The sequence below is a fragment of the Eulemur rufifrons genome, chromosome 3, assembly GCF_041146395.1.
Source record: "Eulemur rufifrons isolate Redbay chromosome 3, OSU_ERuf_1, whole genome shotgun sequence".
Lineage (NCBI taxonomy): Eukaryota > Metazoa > Chordata > Mammalia > Primates > Lemuridae > Eulemur > Eulemur rufifrons.
In genome coordinates, this window is record NC_090985.1 from 8,958,030 (window position 1) to 8,980,067 (window position 22,038).

At 44.6% G+C, this 22,038-nt stretch overlaps 2 protein-coding genes across 2 annotated transcripts in view; one reads left to right on the forward strand and one right to left on the reverse strand.

Annotated features, from left to right (window-relative positions):
* AGBL1 (AGBL carboxypeptidase 1) overlaps positions 1-22,038 on the reverse strand; it is a 439,634-nt gene that overhangs the window by 351,923 nt on the left and 65,673 nt on the right. Inside the window, 3 exon segments of the mRNA XM_069465752.1 lie at positions 677-744; positions 1,709-1,874; positions 9,623-9,831. Of these exon segments, the coding sequence (XP_069321853.1) occupies positions 677-744; positions 1,709-1,874; positions 9,623-9,831 (443 nt within the window).
* On the forward strand, positions 10,009-10,455 carry LOC138381481 (small nuclear ribonucleoprotein E). Its single transcript, XM_069465751.1, has one exon. It carries the CDS (start codon positions 10,074-10,076, stop codon positions 10,311-10,313), a length of 240 nt encoding a protein of 79 aa, XP_069321852.1. The 5' UTR covers positions 10,009-10,073; the 3' UTR covers positions 10,314-10,455.

Consider the following 22,038-nt stretch of genomic DNA (forward strand, 5'->3'; position numbering starts at 1 on the left):
GCCATGTGTTTATGTATTGTCTATGGCTGCTTTTGTGCTACAACAGTGAAGTTGAGTAGTTATGATAAAGACTATAGGTTCCACAAAGCCTGAAATAATTACTATCTGAGTTTTCATAGGAAGTTTCTTGGCCTCTGTTCTACAGGACAGGCCATTATGGGATAGGGACCAAGGAGCATCACTTCCCTGCTGGCCAGGTTGTGCACCATGCAACGTAAGGGAGCGCAATTCACACAGACTCTGAAGTAAATGGAATCATGCTATGCAGCAGCCCTGTGCAGAGTGGGTAGGTAAGAAGAATGACTTTCGAAGATAGGTGAGGTCTACTAGAAAGTTTCCTGAAAAATCTTCTATGGTGTCACATGCACTTATTAAATGTACCAACCCTAAGCAATTAGTGTCTACCTAAGTCTAATCCTGATGGAGTATTAGTGTCTTAATAACGGATAGCCTCTGACTTTACAAGGAGACATTGTACCAGACATACCAAGAGGAAAACGACAACTTGGAAATCAATACAGTGGCTGTCACTTACTGAGTGTCACTGTCACTGGAGTGGCAGTATTAAAGTAAGTCCTTAAAATTTACACTGGGCTTAAGCAAACATAGGAAGTGACATTTTTCTTTGCACGATGTGAGTGTGGAGATCATTAGAAGCAAGGGCTCATGTACCTACTTCTTCCTTCATGTCTTCAGAGTTCGAGCCTCTGTCCACCTCTTCATCAGCATCATCCTCAAAATCCTCTGATGGAGAGAAAGAGGTGAAGTAAGTGAGGCTTCCCCTATGCACGGGATTTAGACTCACCCCACACAGTGATCAGGTTTTCTTCCCCTCACTAATAAGGGTCCCATTATTACATGCACAATATCGCGACACACTCTAATGCTCACTGGTGCATGTGACTGGCGTGTGCATGGACATGCAGAAGCACCGTGTCATGACGTCTCAGCAGGTGTCCCTCACTGAACACAAAGGAAGTGCAGAATGAAAGGAAGTGCACACGAATACCACTCTGGATTCTCCCACTCAAGGTAGAGGTGTTTATGCAACTAACACTGCTAAAGTTTAGAGTTCACCTACATACGAAACTTGTTATAACTTAGAAGTCGCCTTAGTTGAGTCCCCAGTTTTTAGATTAAGGAAGTTACTTAAAACAAAAGTTCACAGAAAGCGTCCAGTGCCACTGGGGCAAAATCATGCCTCTAGAAAATCTATTCCATGGTAGGAAGGCAGTGCTGAAAAGCACTAGAGCTATTTCACAGTAAGATCTTCCTGGAGATTAAATAATCATACTTTCAAATATTCCAATGTGACTAGCCTGGGTTGTAAATAGCAAGAGTTTTATTTCAATTTCATCCTTAGGGCAAATTAATTCCACAATCAGTCAGTACAGTAGACAGACTCGATCACAGGATTGTGAATAGAATATATTTTTTTTAATTAGCTGAGATGACTGTACAGGTAATTGATAGCTACCAGGCAAAGTGGCCACAGTTAGTAATTAAGAACAAAATAAGTGAGCTTGGTATTTGTTCACCCTGTTTATGAAAAAAAAAAACTGTTTTTTCATATTTATCTCTCATTAGCTTTTTAAACAATCATGGTTGACCTGCAAAACAACTAATTCTATTTTCATCCACGTTCCTTAGAAATAGTGGCAAAATACAAACACTCATCTTAAAGGTCATAGTTACCCACTTATTTTACCTTCAGTTAGATCACGTGGAGGTTCAGAGGTGATGCTCCCAGGGACCGGGAAGGCATAAGCACTGCTGGCTGTGACCAAAGGAAGGGGACTCTTAGGGTAGCATCGCCGCAGGATCTGAAGCGCCTCGGAGATGACGGGCTCCACGCTCTTGTCATCCAGGCAGCTCTGAGTAAAGGGAAGATTGCATCAGACACTGACATCTCAGTACAGTTTCTTTGTTGTAACCCTATTTCAAGTAATGAAGTATACACAGCCTAAAGAGACAGTAAACAGCCTTAACGTAGAATGTCGAATTTGAACATGCTAATGTCAAATTTTGTCCAATGTAGAATCTGCATTTTTATTTCTCTTGCACAGCTCATATGTTATCAGAATGCATGTAGTCTGAATACAGACTTAGAGTTCTTTCAAGGATGCTGGGCCTGAGGCAAGACGTTGTCCAGGGTGGCTGGGGGAGAGGAGGAGAGCATCTTGTTTCAGCTGTCCATGTGCCATTGTGAATCACTGCCTGAGTCAGGGAATTGAGGGGAGTCTTGCTTGTCTCTTTCAGCTGTCTTATGAAGAGAAAAATATAAAAGAAAAAGATAAAATATGAACTCGGAAGAAACGATTAAGTGAATCCCAAGTACCTAAATTAAATAACACGCCTCTTCTCGAAGCCCAGAGTGTTGATCCCGATCTCTTGGTACCTTCCCAAAGCAAAGAAAAATTGGGTTTGCAGATGTAACATTTTGATACTGATGGAACATGACAATACCCTTCTTTTCAGACACCGTGAAAAATGTAAGAGCAAGTTCACTAAATTGAGAGAGAGAGAGAGAGTTGGATATAGTTCAATATCTCTTTGGCAAAAACACAACCATTTTCTCCAGTATTTTAGTAAATGTTTTATCTACCGACTTGGTACAAAAAGTTGACTAATGGGAGCCTCCAGTGTGACATTCCTACAGGGTGCAGCAAGCTCTGAGGCCACCAAGGCATAGACGTAGACACAGCGTATGCCTAGTACCCACTGCAGGGCGGCGTGAGTGCCTGTGAGGCCGCCACCCTACGGCATCTCCAGGCCCACACTGCAAGTAGCTCCACATGAAAGAACACGGAGAAAAACAAATTTTAATAAAAATTTGGCCATGAATTCAAGCTACCCAAATGACTCCAAAATATAAGTCATCCAGCTTTCAAAACAGAAATGTCTTAATACGGTCAAGAATGCCCTCTCCTTTTCTGTGCGCTCAGATGGCACCAAGAAGGAGTCCTGAATCAACAGCCTCTGCGCACACAGCAGTAAATGCTCTCAGTGGAAAATGAATTAATTGACGCTGTTTCATTCCTTGGCCTGGCCAAATGCCCCCGAGTGCTGAGTGAAAAGTGTTAGTATTGGAAAAAATAAATAAATAAAACAGGCTGGAAGAAGAAGAGAAAAAGCAAGGTAGAAGGCTGATCAGAGATAATGTTCTAAGCACCAATCTTGGTAGAAACAGCCAAGTCCAGGCCAGGGAACTCAGTCAAAAACGCCATCATCCAGGTACGTCTGTGACTGTCTTTGATGATGATAGAGATGATCATATTTTTTACCTTGGTGGGATGGTACAGGTAAAAAGTGTGTGAGTAGCAGGGTGGAGCTAAGTCTAAGTGTTCTGCAAGGTTGAGCCACACCATGAACTGGATTTGGGGGACGGAAGGGATATTAAAGTCCACAGATACCAAGGCACTCGGGATAACGCTGCATATGGTGTCTGCTACACTCTGGGGAAAATTTCTATGAATTTAAAGATGATCCCTGGTTCCGGGATAATAGAAATTCTTAGATCCATTTGTCGACATTTCCCTCATGCTAATAGATAGATTCTGTGCAAGGCTGGGACTAAAGTGAGGTAAATGAGGTGCCCAGGAGGCAAACTTTAAAGAGCCACTTGCTCTCAGTCTCCTGCAAGTGCGGGGCTGGCATTTGTGCTGTGCATCATAAAATGACAAGACTCCAAGAAATAGGATCCCTGTGGACAAATGTCTCAAAACTGGGGGCAAAGGTGAGATTTTTTTTAGGCCCCCTTTTCCCATCATTCCCAATAATACACCTGCTACTTGGAAGGCATGATGGAATAGGAGAGTGCTTAGAACACTCAGTGCTTTGTCACAGTTAACATCTTTGAATTAGCTTTGTAATAATACTAACAAATATCCCACTTCTATGATACATAGACAAGGTAGAGGAACAGCAAACTGCTCAGGTCCTGGAGCCAGACGACCTACATTCAAATCCTGGGCTGACGATTCCTCACTGCATAACCCCGGCAAGCTGTGCCACAGTTTCCTCATCTGTAAAGTGGAGACAATGACAGAACCTCTCTCGTAAGTTTGTGTGTGAATTGAACGTGTTAAAGTAGACAAAGCACCTAATAGTGAGCACTCGGTGTTAGCTAGTGCAATGTCAGAGGCATCATTAGGTTCATAAAATATCATAAGAATCTGCAAGCAGATCCTAAAAGTCACTGTTAATCAGGGAAGAGCCCAGTAATAATCCTCGTGATGACGAAGTGAAACATGTCAGTGGAAAAGGATCCCAACTAAGAGTCTGAAGTCCTGGGTTTAAGTCCCAGCTCTGCTTCTGGCTAGCCCAAGCCGTCCGCATCTCCCACTGAGCTCACACGGCGAGCTCATCCCCAACTCTCCTCCTTCCCCCGTGCCCTCTGATAACCTCCTCTCCACAGGGCAGCCAGAAGGGCCCTTTAAACACATAAGTCAGCTGAATGCGCACAGAGCTTCAGTTTTCCAAGACAAAAAGGGCTCTGGAGAGGGACGGATGGTGGTGGCGTTTGTACAACAACAAAATTGACACTACTGCACTGCGCACTTTAAAACGGTTAAGATGGTGAATTCTGTTATATGCATTTTACTACAATTAACTTAAAATTTTTCAAAAATAAAAAAAAATGAAAAGCGTAAATCATATCAGGTCGCTCCCCTGCTTCAAACCTGACAGAAATAAAATCCTGATAGAAAGTTCTGTATGATCTGGCCCTCCCTATCCCTCTAATTCATGCCTTCCCCTCTCTTCATGCCTGTTTAAAATCTGATGGAAATCAAACCCAAATTTCTTACCATGGTTCGGGAAGCTCTAAATGCTCCATCCCTGCCTGTGTCTCCGACTTCATCTCACACCGTCCCACCCTTACTCAGCACGCTCTGCCGCTTCTCTGTTTCTGAAGCTCACCCCGCCTACCCCACCCCCTACCTGAGGGCCTTTGCACTTGCTTTCTTTTCCTGTCCCGGAACCCTCATATCCAGACCTTCCTGTCACCGGTTCTTTCCCCTCATTGAGGTCTCAGGTCAGAGAGCGACTCCTCCACCCCACCCTGGTATCCCCCGTCTCTCCCTTCTCTTTCTCCAGCCACTCTCTGAACACAGATGGGCAAATGCCGAGGCCCAGAGCAGATGTGGCGTAGCTTCAATTTAGGAATGTCTCACATGGAAACGCCCTCAGTTTGGGAACTTCTGGGTTATTCTCACCCAGTCTTTCCTTCCGCCTGACTTTCCAAATTATCTTAGTGGCCCCACTAGTTCATACTGTTTCTCTCTCCATCTGTGTCTCATGCCACCTCCTTGTCCTTCCCCGAACAGTGCAAACACCAAGTGCTTCTCTCAGGCTTTTCAAGATGTCCCCCTGGCCTGACTCAATGTGACTGCCTTCTCGGAGCTTTCTCCGGCCAGCCAAGACCAAGCAGGGCGCGCCTTCCTCTGCCCAGCTTTGCCGATGATGCTGTTATGACACATGCCACTTGCTGCCTGCACTCCCATTATCCATCTCCCACTTGCCCCTGAAGCATGTAAGTTTCCTGAGAAGGATGGGTCCTCTATCATCTTCATCGTTGAAGTCCTCACATAACCTGGTCCCAAAGGTGGTGACCTTTCACAGAGCAGGAGCTCAGAAAGCATTTATCGAATAAACAAAATGATCTCAGACCAATTCGACCTCCAGGATATCTAGATCCTGAATCCTAACGGGAATGTTTCCAAGTTGGAATCAGGGTCCTTCCTTCCTTCCTTCCTCAGACCCACGATGCTGCCTGCGGTGGTTGGTCCTGTTGGGCAGAGGATCCTGATGATGCGAGGCTCGGCCTGATACTCCTTCTGAGCAAATGGCAGGCGTAGCTGTGAATTTTAAAAGGCTACATCCCTGCTTATGCCAGTGGTTCTCAAAGTGATGTACCCAGACCAGTAGCATCAGCATTACCTCAGAACTTGTTGGAAATGCAGAATCTTGCACCTCACCTCAGACCAACAGGATTAGAAACTCCAGGGAAGAGTCTCGCAATCAGTGTTTATCAAGCTATCTAGGTAATTCTGATGCATGCTAAGTTTGAAAACCACCAATTTTAGCAACTTTTTCAGTTGCTTAAATTGTTGCAGCCCCAAAGAGTAGTCTTTTTATCTGGTTATTTTACACAAGTTTGGCCTTCTGGGATTAACAGTTTCTCTGCATTAATAACTATCTCCTACTGTTTCAGGGGATCCTTATATGAGTTCTTGGTTTTAACCTCACACTCAAATTGTCATCCTTCTTCCTCCTTCCTCATCCGAAGCTCCCACAAGACTGCATTACACTGGACAGCCTCCTCCCTGCATCGTGGGCAATCTCAGCCTTTGAACTTCCAGGGCATGTTCAGAGGATCTGTGCAGGAATGTGTGACCCAGGAAACAAAGAGGCGGCGTCACCAAGAGGGAGACAGTACAAGCAGTGGCCTCCGCAGAAAGACAAAACAGAACAACAGGATGGGCAAAGGCTGCGGGAAGGACTCAAAATAGTTATTTCTCCATCAATCTGTGCCCAGTAGGTTTGTAATTACATCATAAATACCAGTAAAAATAGTGCATGACAGTGGTTTTCAAAGTGTTGATTCCCCAACCGTCAGTATCAGCATCACTCGGGAACTTGTCAGAAAAACAAATTCTCAGGCTCCACCCCAGACCTACAGAATCAGAAACTCTGAGAACGGGGTCCAGCAAGCTCTGCTTTACTGGGCCCCAGGTGACTCTGATGCATCCCCAACTCGAAGACACCACTGGTACAGTGGGCAACACACAGACTCTTGCATGGGACCAACTGCCAGCTTCAAACCCTGCCTCCAACACTGACCAGCTTTGTGAACCTGGGGAATCACTTAACATTTTTGTGCCTTGGTTTCTTCACTGTAAAATGAAGATAATAATAGGCCTACCTCAAAAGCTTTTTGAAATGTCAAAATTGGAGAGTCTACGCTAAGCCAGTTAGAGTTCGATACAAAGTAACTTCCTCCTCCTCCTCCTGTCCTCCTCCTGCTCCTTCTCCTTCTTCTTCCTCCTCCTCCTTCTTCCTCCTTCTCCCTCTTCTCTTCCTCCTTTTCCTCCTCCTCTTCTTCTGTTTCTTCTTCTGCTGCTGCAGCAGCATAACTTGCAAAGTAGCGACTGAAATAACGTCCCCAAATCCAAGGTTCCTGAATCGTCCATCCAGTGACTCCCACGCCTCCTCTAGCAGGAGGGAGAGGAGGGGTGACCGGCAGCTTGAACCCCAGAACAGCTGCAAGGGCATCTGTGCTCACAGCACCCACCCCCCAGTCTGGGAGGCTGCTCAACACTGGCTACGATTCCGCCAGGGGAGAGTAATGGACCATTTTGGTTTCTAAGCCAGAGCAGCATATTTCACCTGAAAGGGTCATTTTCCAAAAACATGAGAATGTCAAATGTCAGACTTTGCATGTAAAATTAATAACATCTCTGGGAGAACACACTTTAAAAGACCAAAAGCAAAAAGCAAGGTGGGGCTTGGAGTGAGGAATCCAACCCCTTGAAATTGTCCTCCATCCGTTCTGCACACTCTTCCAGGTGACAGCCTTAGTGTCTCATGGCCTGTTTACTCGGTACTGTCCCACAGACCCCTCCTGAGCTTCTTTTTCATATAATCCCAATAGCGATTATAACACAGGCTGGAGAAACCTTGCGACAAAGTGCAGATTCTGCCTCCACTCACACTCTGCTTCCATTCCCGACAGTAATTGGAGGCTCAGAGCTTTCAGTTAAGTTGCTTAATTGGGCAGTTGAGGTCTTCACTGACCTGCTGAGGAACCGCTTCTAAGAGCCTGCACCCAGGCTTGCAGCTGCCCACCTGCCTGGGCCTCACTCGCAATTTTCTCCACCAGCTTCCTATGGTAGCCATGTGCCTCTGCAATCACCATCTTCTTCCTTTATTATTCTTTCCATTTTTTTTTTTTTTAGCACAGGACAGAGAAATGGCCAGTAACGCATGGCAGAGGAACAGGGTGCAGCACACTGATGGGAATGGAGGTCTGTCAGCCATCAGCAATGCAGGAGGGCATGTCACAAGGACTGGGAGAGATTTGGGGGACCACAAGCTTACAGAGCATGGGAGGCTTGGCAAAATTCAAAGCTTGGGAAAATTCAAAGAAATAGAACATGAAATATAGCTATTTCATGACTGAGAAGCTTTGAAAGCTGTAATGATAGACAGAAACCCAGAGGTGATATCAGATAGAAAATTAGATACTGGTTTGCAGCACAGTATTTTGTTATTGTTTGGGGGGGGAGCCATTTTTTTAATGAGAAAAGTCTGTATCTGTAGATACCACAGTTGGAAAACAACACTCTCATTGGCTGCTCGTTACCTGGGGTATACTCAGGTGGAGAATGATCGGAGGGTGTCCAGAGAGGAGTGACGAGACTGGTAAGGGGAGTGCAGGGACTGGCACAGGAAGATGACGGGAACATAACGCGTGTGAATTGCGGCTGCCTTGGCCCCAGGAGAAGGTGGGGAGCAGATGACGGACATTTGGGATACTCATATCACCAATAGAGAGGTTATCTGTATCTTCAAACTATGGCATTTAAGTTAGTCTTAAGCAAGTGAAGTTAAGGAATATACTACTCGGGTTGAAATCCAGGAGACCCTAGACCACATATGCCACTGGGGTGCAGATAAAGAGCAACCCTTGGAGGCGTTATTCACTCTGCCTGGAATGTTCTTGCCCTTAAACTTGGCAAGGCCAGCACCTCCAATAATTCAGGTCTCAGCTCAGGTGTCACTTGCTAAGAGAGGATTTGACCTCTTTAAAAGAACGCCTTCTCCCTCTGCCTGTGGCAGTCACTGTAGACCTATGCCCTTACTTTACTGATTTCACAGAGCAATATGGAATTATCTTCCTCACTGGATTCTTTGCTTGCTGAGTGTCTGACTCTCCCGCTAGTATGTTTGGCCCATAAGATCAATATGTCCTATCTGTCATATTCACCAGTGGATCCCCAGAGCTAATTATTCCAATAACTACTCAGACTCAAAAAGCAGTTAAACTATGGCAGCCACTCTTCTAAGCACATGACATTTCTACGTTAACTTACTTTGTCCACACAACCTAGATGTTATAGTTTCCACTTTTTTTTGAAAAAGAAACTTGAGGCTTGGTGACTTCTCCACAGTTTCACAGCTGTAGGTGCTCGAGCTGGGATTTGAATGCAATCATTCTAGCAGGAGTCAATACTCTTTTTTCACAAATTTTTTTTGAGACAGGGTCTCACTCTGTTGCCCAGGCTGGAAGGCAGGGGCATCATCATAGCTCACTGTAACCTCAGACTGCTGGGCTCAAGCGATCCTCCCACCTCAGCCTCCCAAAGTGTTAGCCAAGGCAAATCAACACTCTTGGCTGCTGCACCACACTGCACCCCTGATAGTGTGTACTCAATAAATATATACTGAATAAATGAATGAACCAGTGCATGAGGGAATGAACAAACGAATGAGGATTTGAATCCAGAACATCTGTCCATAGTGAGCAGCAAGAAATATATGGAGGTTTCCCAGCTGTTTGGGATGGTTCCGGAATCATCCAGATGTTATCCAATGGTAGATGGAATCCAATGCCAACTACCTGTGCAGTGCTGAAGAGGATCTCCATGCCCTGGGCTGCCAGGAAGGCCTCCCTGCCCGAGCGGAGGGTGACAATGTGCTTGAGGCAGAGCAGGAAGCCCCGGCGGATCAGCACGTAGGTGTTGGCTGTGTCCCGACTGTGCCAGTCCTCATGCAGCCTGAGCAAGCTGGTGACGTAGCCTCTGTTCACCGCCCTGCGGCTGTTAGACTCTGAAAACAACGGAAAAAGACAATGTCAATCACAGGCTCTCCAGGGCCACACCTGCTCAACAATGTCCCAGTGTATCTGTCACAAGATACTTATTAATTACAAAGGGAATAATAATAACTTTTCTGCATAGAAAACTGGCGTATGTGGGAAGTTGCCTTCGGAGGTAGTGTGCGGGTCAGTGTGGTCTTTGTGAGATTCCGCCATTGCGTACCGTGGCCAGGGCCAGAAAGTGCAGAAGGTGATGGTGCAGCCCATCAACCTCATCTTCAGATATTTACAAAATAGATCCCGGATTCAGGTGTGGCTCTATGAGCAAGTGAATATGCGGATAGAGGGCTGTATTATTGGTTTTGATGAGTATATGAACCTTGTATTAGATGACGCAGAAGAGATTCATTCTAAAACAAAGTCAAGAAAACAACTGGGTCGGATCATGCTAAAAGGAGATAATATTACTCTGCTACAAAGTGTCTCCAACTAGAAATGATGAGTGAAGTGAGAAATTGTTGAGATGGCAATACAGTGTTTTTAGGTGTACTTTGTTGGGCATATAGTTCTAAAACATTTGTTCATGTTTTGATTACCCTTACATTATTTCGAAATGACCAATAAATGCTGCGGGATTGTTTTTATAAAAAAAAAAAAAAAAAGAAAACTGGCGTATGTCACCTTAGCCAAGTGATCAAAGTCAACATCACCAGTAACGGGACCGACAGTCATGATGTGCCCCTCATACGATGCACTGAGGAAGACACAGCATCTCTTCTATGGTATTCCTGCCAAAAATGCACAACCTGAATTCCATCATGAGGACAATCAGCAGATCCAAAATGAGGAACATGCTACAAAATATCAAACCTATCCTCTTCAAAAATGTCAAGGTCATGAAAGGCAAAAAAAAAAAAAAAATGACCGAAGAACCAAGGCTCAAGGGGACTGAAGAGACATAGCAGCTCGGTGCGATGTGTAATTACAACGCTGATTTAGATCACAGGCCAGAAAACAATTTTTTTCCTTTGCTATAAAAAGCATTAGTGGGGCAATTGGTCAAGTTCGAATAAGGTCTGTAGATTAGCTAATAGTTTTATAGCAATGTTTATTTTCAGATCTTGATAAGCTGTGGTTATATAAGAGAATATCACTGTCTTTAAGAAATTCACAATTGGAGTATGTGAAACCGTATAACTCAGTCTCAGAAAAAATAATAATAATGTGTGGGGAGGATGAGACAGAGAGAGAGAGAGAGAGAGAGAGAGATTTCCATCAGATTTCCACTCTTCCTTCCTGAATCTCAGTGGACTAGGATACTGCCGTTTGGATTAAGCAAACTATAGGTTAGGTGGGGAGGAGAAGACGCTGAGTGAGATATAATACCTGAAAAGCTGTCATGTGTAAGAGATGCCTCGGGCATTCTTCCTAAAGAGAATGGAATCTAGTTTATGGTTAATCAAGGTGTCATAAATTTGTTTAATATGGTTGTTGTCTCAGCATCCGTTTTTAGGCCTGATTTAAGTTGCTTGAAACCCAGGTGTACCCCATCACCTGTGACGGAGTGGAAACTTGCCCTCCCCACGTGGTTTTTGAGCCACCGCCCACCTGTTCCTCATCCCACTGACCCAAAACACAACACATCGCACACCTGCTGGCCACGATAGAACCTAATAGCCGGCATCAGAGTCACGTGAATAAGATGCGCTCTTCATGCACGTTTTCCTTAAACCACCCAAGCCACAACCCTGGCAGGAAAGCCTAAGGGGTAACGCGGTGGACCTTACTAAAGGCCGAGTCCCGCACATGCTCTCTCCCCCCACCAGGTGGTTGGGCTCCCTGCTGCTACCAGACTCCCCACTGGCTCTTGTGGGCACCCCTCTTATTCTCGTGGGCCTGTAACTCCTGTTATCTCATGTGTCTTGCTGAGCTGCCTCCCTGCCGCCTCACCTGATCAATACACTTGAACACAGCTTTACCCGGGGCCAGGGCTCTCCTGGAGAGTAGCCGTCTTGTCTCATGGCCACTCTCAGGAGGGAGAGACCACAAGACCAAGGGAGACAGAGACTGCAACACGAGGGTTTGGCTCACTTTGGGAAAGGAATTGCTCAGTGTCTAGACTGTTCCACCAGCAGATGGACTCTATATGGTAGTGAGCAACAGGGCACAGAAAATTCCCAGGCAAATTCTGAATGTCCACCCAGCAGGGATGCAGAATGGCCTTTCTCACATTGGATAGGAGTTGTAACACAGCGCTTTAGGGTTCCCTTCCCCTCAACGAGATTTCTCTGTGCTTCTTCAAGCGTCTGGCTGAGGCTTCCCATAGACCCTATCTTATAGATCTAATTTTCTTATAGATTAAGTTCTCTTTGAAGAAACGCAGGGGAACTGGCCAAGCGTGGTGGCTCATGCCTGTAATCCTAGTACTCTGGGAGGCCGAGGTAGGTGGATTTCTTGAGCTCAGGAGTTTGGGACCAGCCTGAGCCAGAGTGACATCCTGTCTCTGCTAAAAATAAAAAAATTAGCCAGGCGTGGGGGCATGCCTGTAGTCCCAGCTACTCGGGAGGCTCAGGCAGGAGGATTGCTTGAGCCCAGGAGTTTGAGGTTGCAGTGAGCTGTGATGATGCCACTGCACTCTAGCAGGGGCAACGGAGTAAGACTCTGTCCTGGAAAAATAAAAGAAAGAAAAAAAGAAACACAGGGGGAAGAATAGTCCAAGATACCTCTCTCAACGGTTAATACGTGCCACCTTTCAGATTAAACTCCTTGGGCTGCAAGTTTGGTGGACAAATGTGTACCAGGTCAGACCTACCCAGTGACACTGAGTCATGTCAGCCCCCGTGGACTGGGTGCTTCACGGGGCTCTAACCGGCTGACTCCCGTGCACAAACGCCCACGTCTTACAGCTCTGCTCTCTCACTACTGCATTTCTCCATTATCCAAACCATTCACATTTATGAGATAATACGTGCTTCTGGCCGAGGGAGTGTGAGGGAGAACCTCTGAGCTGTAATCAGATAATCCAAATTTCAACTCAAAGTCAGATTTTTCCCTAAGACCGTGTAAGTGCATGTGAGTGCAAAAAATAACATGGAAATTCAATGCCTTATTCCAGAGGGGGTTTCTCATAATATTAATGAAACTCTTTCTTTCCCTTTGCTTATTTGTCAAATTCTAAATTGTCAGGCTTGACTAAGCCCCACTGAGATTTTTGGCCCATTTGTGCAGTTGGTTTTATTTTTTTTTCACAACATTTCATTCAGCCATGACCCTGAACTGAGAGCAATGAGCTTTTTTTCACCCAGTGATGTGTTTGTGGAAGGTTTAAATTGCCTTCATTACCTCTTTTAATGAATTATTCTTTTGTATCAAAAATATTTCTCTCCTTGGCAGGTCTTGGCCACAAAGCACTAGAGTTCTTTACTGCTTAACCAAGGTTCCAGCCTAACCAATATCTGATGTTTAAAAGAAAATTGAGGATTTAGCAGGAGATATTGAAGGACAGTATCGCCTGCTAAAAAAGATGCAAGAATGGCAAGCATAGCACACAGGGGCCCGTGGGCAGCACAGGGTTAGGGACTTTGGTCGTTTATCAGTTTTAAGAGCATTAGAGTGATAATGTGTGATCCTAATGACCTTCAGCCATGACTCTTTTTGGGCGGGCTGGGAGGGGGGATAATGAAAAAATCTTTAATTGTCTGAGAGAAAAATCCCTTATCAAATCCCAGTGATTTTATTCGTGATTTCCTGTTAATCTCCAACAAACTGTCATGTTTACTAACATTCAAAATAGCTCAACCTCCTTTCCCTGGACCCTACACGTGTCAATCTTTCTCTGAGAATGGCTTGGGAAGTTTTGCAAAAGTCAATACGTATCTCAGACCGGACGAGAGGAGATTCACCAAGCAGATGTGGGCAGAGCCGGGAGTGGAAGGAGGGTCGCTGGGATCAGAACTGGGTTCCAGGAGACCAGAGGAGGAAACTCTGCTTCTCGGAGCGAGGGCAGGCCACGAGGAGGAAGAAGACCCAGAAGGAATATGTCAAAATACCAATAGTACTTAAGGGGGGGAGGGTAAAAGAGGGCAGTATTGATGATTCTATTTACATATTTAAACTTTTCTGTAGTTTTTATTCCCAATCAGCGATAGGGAATCTGCAGCCTTGGGGCCATATGTGGCCTTCTGGATCCTTGAATGCAGCCTTTTCACTGAATCCAAATTTTACAGAACAAATCCTGATTTGTTCTGTGAAGTTTGGATTCAGCCGAGGGGCCAAATTGGGGATCTGGAGGGCTGCATGTGACCTTGAGGCCGCAGGTTCCCCACCCCTGTGTGGTATTCTACAATAAACTTTGATAATCAGGAAGAAAAAAAAAATATATATATATATATATAACTCTTTGACTGGAGTTACAAACTATGAAAAAATAAATTTCTATTGTGTTTACAAATGACCCGACCTCAGGTATTTTGTTATAGCAGCAAAAATTGGAGTAAGACCCTTGGCCATTCTGAACTGAATTTTCATTGTCTGTAAACATTAAAGTACCGTCAGAGAGATAAAGATAGTTGAAGCATCTGCCTTACAAGTCCATTATAAGAATTGAATCCACAGCACAACACCTGGCAGAAAGTATGTGCTCAATAAATGATAATTCTCTTCACTACAAAGATCACATCCAAATTTTACATATGTTTCACCAGGGAGAATAACCTCAGGAAAAGTTTGAAAATAAGTAAAATTTATAATCAGTGCTCTTCAATCCCCATGGAATGCAATTGACTTCTCCCCCCAAAATGGCCACCAGCCTTATCTTGCTGCCTATTATCCTGAGACACCCCATACACACATGCTAAGATACACCTGTACGCACACTGAGATGCCTCACACACATCATGAGACATCCTTTTACACACAATGAGATACCCCCTACACACACACTGAGGATCACACCCCATTTCATCCCAGGTGCCTTTACAGACTGTGTCCATAATATAAACCTTATAACTCCCCTCGCTGGCAAAATTAACATCTATTGGGCCCCAATACCCTACAGCCTTTTTAGAAGACTGGCTAATCCTCCAAGATCCATTTGATTGATAACGGTTATGTGTTTAGTAGACCACCCACACTTTGATACGACATATATAAGTCAGAGTGCATACAAGGATTTGAGGCTCTCCTTCATTCCTGAAAATGGAAATCATCTCCAGCTACATGGTGCACTGTGACATGTACTATCTCAAGATATTCTTGCCCAAGCAGATTAAATAGCTCTATCATTTGTTTCAGAGACTTCCTGAAAATCCATTCATCTGAACTATTGACAATTCAGCTAGTCTTTTTCAGGATAGAAGCCCCCTCCTCAGAACAGAAGACCATTCAGCCGGGCTTACTGAATTCCCATTTACTCTCCAAGGTTTGCTTCCAAATTTTCTCTTCATCACAATCAGGACCCCACACTGAAAGGCCCGCTTCAGATCACAGCACTCAAGAATTCCAAAATCTGAGATACTAAGATGATTCAGGATAATGGTATCCTAACTACAGTACACTTATCTTTGCAACAGATCATTTTTGGGGTCTTTTCAGGGAGTCAATTTAGAAGATATTATATTTCCAGACAAAGTAACCTTTACCAAGCCCTCTGAGTCATATTACATGAAATCATATTACATGAGAGGCCTACTTTGCCATAACACCAGTTCTGAGTATTTATTTACTGAATATTTCCATGTGCTCAGCACTAAACTAATCATTTGACATAGATCATCTCACTCATCTAGTGGAAATTCTTTGAGATACGCATTACTTTCCTTCTCTTAAAAACAAAGACACAGGCAAACAGAAATCAAACAACTTATTTAAGTTCACAGAGCTTATAAATGGCGTATTTAGGATTCAAATGGTAACCCTCCATCTGACTTCAAAGCTAACATCCATCCAGTACATCCCATGTTGCTTTGCTATCCTCAAAGCTCTCTCTCTTTTTTTTTTTTTAAGAGGGACAGGGTCTTGCTCTGTCACCCAGCTTGGAGTGCAGTGGCATGATCATAGCTCACTGTAACCTTAAACTCCTGGGTTCAAGCAATCCTCCCACCTGAGCCTCCCAAAGTGCTGGGATTACAGGCGCAAGCCAATGCTCTTTTTTAAAGAAAATTTTATTTTTAATTGACAAATCTAATTGTATATATTTATGGGCTACACTGCTGTGTTTCAATACCTGTTAACCTTGTGGAATTAGCAATCAAGCTAATTAATATATCCCTCATCTGACATGGCCAGTTAGCATAGTTCTTCGTTTTTTTAGCATCCAGATAAAGACCTTTAACCCTTATCACTAAAACCAGCTTCTTGAGAGGCTAACAGGAGATGAAGCCAGCGGAACACTTGAAGCCCAAGGCCCTGGAAAGGACTGGCTTTTAGCCAATCTTCCCCCTCCATCTTCTCTGCTCCCTCCTGTTCTCCTAAATTGTGGTGAGAGCTGATTTTTAATAGGAAACAGCAAAGATTTAAAGGTCCAAATAAATGGCCTACAGTTCTTCAGGTCACTGGGGAGATGCTTGGGAGGCTCCCTGACATCCAGCCGGTGATGCAGTAAGGCCAGCCTCCCAGGCAGGCCCCAACCTGTGCGCAGTGCCGCAGGGGAGAGAGGAGTCAGCTCTGCCCTCCTCCGCCTGGCTCAGCTGCAGGAGCGGCTGCCAAGGAGGAGCAGTGAGATCTGGATTAAAGCGTAACTGAGCTTAACGCCATCGGTAATGGAAATTATACTCGATTATCATTAGCTCAAATAAGAATAATGGTATTGTATTAACTTACAGGTATTTTTTTCTCTTTGTAAAATAGATGCATTTCAATAAACCTGGCTATAAAGGAAATTTTGGTTTCAAGCAAATCTTGTTTTCCTATTGACTGCCTTTATAAAATGAAAGATGCTTTTCCTAAGCTCCAGAAACAGTGTCTGAGACAAGTAGGAGACATACACTGCATGTTTTAAATCTACACTCATCTACTTTTTTTAACATCAACTCCTTCCAATAACTCTCCATAGACATATTCCCAAACCATAAAAATTTCTCCACTCTCAAGAAAGCTTCAGAATCCACACCTTCCTCTTCCTCCACACACCTGCTCGTCCCACCAGCCTCAGAGCCTGCACTGTCTAATGAAGGATGGCGGGCTGCAGCGCTACACTTATTAAGAAAAGGGCCCCCTCAACTCAAAACTCCTTCAATTCAATGTTCTACATTGCCTATGATGAATCAATCTCATATTATCCTTTATCAACGCAAAGGTACGTATTTATTCACATTTAAGCATTTTCAGAATTAAGGTGCTTCTTACCAATGACTGTGTTTCCATTATAACTGACAGCAATTTTTCATTCAGTGGCACATAAAAAATGGTGCGCCTCACAGTCGATGATATCTTAGATTTGAGGAAATATGACTGATTTGTCAATGCTGCTCATTTGAAAATTCTCTAAAAATGAGTCGATTCCCAGCAAGAGGTAGCCACTCGGGATGTTTGGTTCTTATATACAAATAAACAGAGAGGCCTTTGTCCTGAAAGCCAGGTTCTGCTGTGGCTAGATAGTAAATTATACACTAAAACCATGCTCACACACCCAAAACCCAAGGTGCCACTGTTCATCCATTCAGCAAACATTTATTTAGCGGCTACGATGCGCCAGGATGTGCCAGGCACTGTTGTTGACACTGGGGATGTAGCCGAAAATGAAATAGACAAAGTCACGCCTCTTATGGGGCGGTGCTGTGGGGAGGCAGGTACAAAATAGGTACGCACAGAAAGAAAAATAAATAAGGTAGTTTCAGAAAGCGATGATGGCCACGGTAAAAATAAAACAGTGACGCCAGAGTGACTAAGTGGGGCAGCCACTTCAGGTTGGGTGACCAGAGAAGACCCTTTGAGGAGGGGGCATTTGAGCTGAGACAGGAGAGACAGGAAGGAGTTAGGATGCAGAGATCTGGGGAGAGGAAATTCTTACAATCTTAAGGGCACAGCAAGTGGATAAAGCAAAAACTTGGTGAGTGCAAATAACAAAAATCCCAGGAGCTAATGCCAGGTGAAGAAAATGAGGGGCAAGCACAGGTGGCCACTGGAAAGGGGAGCAGGGGTCAGCGTGTAACCCCCACCACTTTGAGATCCGTCCCCAAAAGTTGTGCAAAAGTAGGGGGATCTGTCAGGCCAAGACTTTCTCACTCTCCCTTTTGCTGTTTTGGGCATTTCTGCAAGAAAGCTTTTGGAATGATAGTCTTTGACACTACTGACATTTTGGGCTGGATGTCATTTGTGGTGGGGGCCTTGCTGTGCATTGTGGGATGTATAGCAGCAACCTGGCCTCTACTTGGTAGATGCCAGGAGCAGCCCCATCCCCACAGATGTGACAACCAAAAATGTCTCCAGCCCTTGCTAATTGTTCTCTCTGGGCCAAAATCACTCATGCTGAGAACCACTGCCATGGAACAGTTAAACATTGACCTGTCTTACAGGACTATGGCAAAGATTAAGTGAGATCATCTATGAGAAGGTGCTTTGTAAACTGCTATTGTTAGAAGTCTGTAGGAAACACCTGATGTACATCTTAACATAAATAAATAATTGTACAGTCAAGCCTGAATGTGATGATGAAGCCACTGTGTACCATCAGCGTCACAAGATGTTTATCTTTTTGTCTCTCTCTTTAAATCTTTGCGATACTTTATCTTTGTCAATTCATAGCCAGTCATCAATTATGCCAGGGTGATACAAGTTCTAACATCTAAAACTCAGCAACCCTGGATATTAACCCCTGATTCCCTAGAGAGAAAACAAGATAAGTGCATATACACCAACTGAGCAGGGCTGAATCTGCATGCAGCTGTTTACTTATTTATTCCTCTGTTCTTTTCTGTAACTTGCTCTGAGTGTCCACTGTATAAAACACATTAGTGTTATGGCTTAAGAAATAAGAATGAATGGGACAGAGTCCCCAGGTCTGAGGCTCACACAGTCTAAAGTAGGGGTCAGCAGATTCCCCACAGCCTGATTTCATAAAGTTTTATTGGAACACGGCCACACCCATTCCTTTATGTGTTGTCTACAGCTGTTTTCGTCCTATAGGGGCAGAGTTGAGTAGTTGAGGTCCACAGACCCTAAACTATTTACTCTCTGGCCCTTTTACAGAAAAAGCTTCTAGAAGGAGGACAGACACTGAGAACAACCAGGTATCATTCAACACTCAGGGGAGATCTTGGGAAACAAACTTACATTTTAACTGGCTTTATAGCCTGGTATCATCAATTCCTGAAACTTCCAGGATTATCCAAGTGGTGACAATAATAAGAGTTGATCTCTATAGAGATTGACTAATGTCCAGCACTATCTTCCCACTCCAGGTACATCACCTTATTTAAATCTTACTCATTGTCTTCAGAGGTACCATTTTTCCTGCTTTACAGATGAGGAAAGAATCATATTCTAGTGAGCATAGGATCATTAAGGAATGTGCCCACAGTGGCCACAGTTTGACTCCACACTGTGTCATGAGAGCCTGCATCGTGACACTGTGCAAACAGTGGTCTCCACCATGGCTTACCCTTTCAGAGAGTAAGAGGTTTGAGCTTTCAGAAAACACACACCACTTTCATACATGACCCTGAGCATCCTTGAACCCTTTTACACTATTGTCAAAGGAACACAGTGGTCCAAACCTACAGGCAGATCATAAGGCCAGAGGGAAAGCCCTTGAGATAGAACTAGGTTGCTTAACAGGATCGCCTGGGTGAAAGACGGTATCCTCCATGTGCGTAAGAACCAGGATTGATTGCAATTGCCTTATAATGATATTTGATGTAGCGAGCAGGTATGTCAGGCATGAAAAACCCAACACCACCGTCACAGCTCTGTTGGAGCCAGAGTGGCAGCCTTGGAACATCGTGGCCACCTTGGAGAGGTGGTTCACCATCCTGTTCATCCTCCTCACCAGTGTAATCCCAACTGGAAGTTGACCCTCTTCATTGAATTGGGTTCAACTCAATTGTTTAATTAAATCTCTTAGTCCCAAGAGACTTAAATTTTACTTGGGTAGGGCTCAAGGATGAATACTCCACTGTGGACCTTTCTCTAGGTCAAACCTCACTAGCTCTTTCTTATTGCCACTATATAACAAAATCTAGCACACTTTTCAAACTTGCTAAAGTGTCAGTCCATTTTTAAATCGTAATCTCAAACAACAGACTGAGCTCTGAAAGTGTCCCAAGAGCATGTTTATTTCAGAGATTTTCAAACCTGATTTCTTCGAGCCCCTCAGGAACTTCTATGGGAGTTTCTCAATGTCTATCAAGAGCCAGGGAAAAGGTAGGGGGCCCAGGAAAAGCCATGCGGTCATTAATTGGGGTCTGCCACCTCTGCCCCCCTTGTATCTGCTTCATGTATATCACTTTCTCATAGGAGTGTATGTTTTAAGGAGGGGTTCTGCTACTAAAGAATTCCCAAACCCTTCATCTAGGGTAGCCCTCCCATTTTTTTAAAAAAATGCAAGTGCAATGGCAAAGAACTAGTTGAAGGTCTCACAGCCAATCCGTGGCTGAACCGAACCTAGAATCCTGCTTCCCTGACTCCATATGGAAGGAGAGAATGATCTTTGAAATGTGAAGATTTTCTGCTTTGGAAACGATCAGAATTGAGTTCAAATTTTAGCTCTCTGCTTACCATTTGTGGGATCTTGGGCAAGTCATTAACCTCCCTCAATTCCACCTTCCTTGTATATAAAATGGGGATACTAACATCGCAGCAGGCTGTGAGAATTTATGAGATACCGTGTGTAAGGCTCCATAATTATTAGTGCTGAACATTATGCATGGCAGGTACTCTAATACTCTAGACACAGTCACTCTCTCCCCACTCCCCACCGTCCTTCCCACAGTCAGCTGGGACGAGGAGAAGGGTGGGGAGAAAAAAAGATACTGTCCTTGAGTAGCGTCTTCCCGACCACCAAGGAAGATAACGGGTTATCAGAGAGGGAGAGGGAGATGGGGAAACGTAACCAGAGGCGGCCCTCAAAAAAGCAGCTGGGGATGCTCCCCGCCCTCCGTGAGTCCCGCTCAATCACGCTCACATCCCTGGGAACGCAAAACATTCCATCCGCGGTTCCCACCCCGGGCTCGCTCCCCCTGCCTCCTCCCAACTCCCTTAAATAATGGCTAAGCAAATGCCTCTGAGACCATCTTCAGCTAATTTCCTTCGAGACATGCAAGCTGCTAACGCTGGGAAGCACAGATAGTGTGGAATAGCAAATATGGCCAAAATTAGATTAAAATAACCTCCTGATAAACAAATTACTCATCGAAAATAAATATTGGGCGGGCGAGGGTGAAATAACTAAAAGAACAGCACCACCACATGGCAGGAAGAGGAACTACACGCGCCGCTGTCCGGTTCAGCCCCAAACAGCCCCCCCAAACCTGCTGCGCCTGACAGTCCAAGGGGCGGGGAAAGGGCAACGGAGGACGAGTCGTATCCTTTTAGCTTAAACTTTTTTAATTGTTTTGTGTACGTTTGCAAAGACATAAATATTTGGCAGAGAGGACTGAACTGGGAGCCAAGGAAAAAAAGCCACGTGCCAAGGTGAACGTGGCAAGGCATAACAGGAGTCGTAATCCTTCAAGTCCTGCTCCCTTTCTCTCTCTCACCATCGTTCGTCAGCCTCGCCTGCTGCTCAGCCTCCCAGCAGAGACACTGGCCCTCTCACAGCCGCGCTGATGTGTCGGGCACCTCTCACTGGGGCCCATTCAGACGCTTATGTGGAGTGGACAGTGTGATGTTCTCTTCTAACCTAAATGACAGATGCTCCCTCCCAAAATAACCCTAATACTTGAAAGTATTTATTTGGCTTTTTTTCAGTGTTAGGTCATGTCTTCTTTGGACTAAATAAACCTACCCTCATTAATCTCTTCTCCGCACAGCAGAGGGCTCTGATCCCAAGGGTCTGGAGACTGACAGGTAGGCGCTGCAGCCTTTTAGCAATGTGAATTACATAAGCGTTCCAAACTTCACTTCCTCCGCCTGTAAAACGGGGATTATGATACCTCCCTGATAGGCTAACTTTATATACAGTGCCTGACGTACTAAGAACCCGATAAATGGTAGATATTTGTGTTGTCATTTCAAACCAACAGCATGATGGATGTAGCTTGCTATGCTGCATTCAAACATAG

What these genes read in the sequence shown, in the direction of transcription:
- LOC138381481 (XM_069465751.1), top strand. Translation starts at nt 10,074, where the DNA reads ATGGTGCAGCCCATCAACCTCATCTTCAGATATTTACAAAATAGATCC.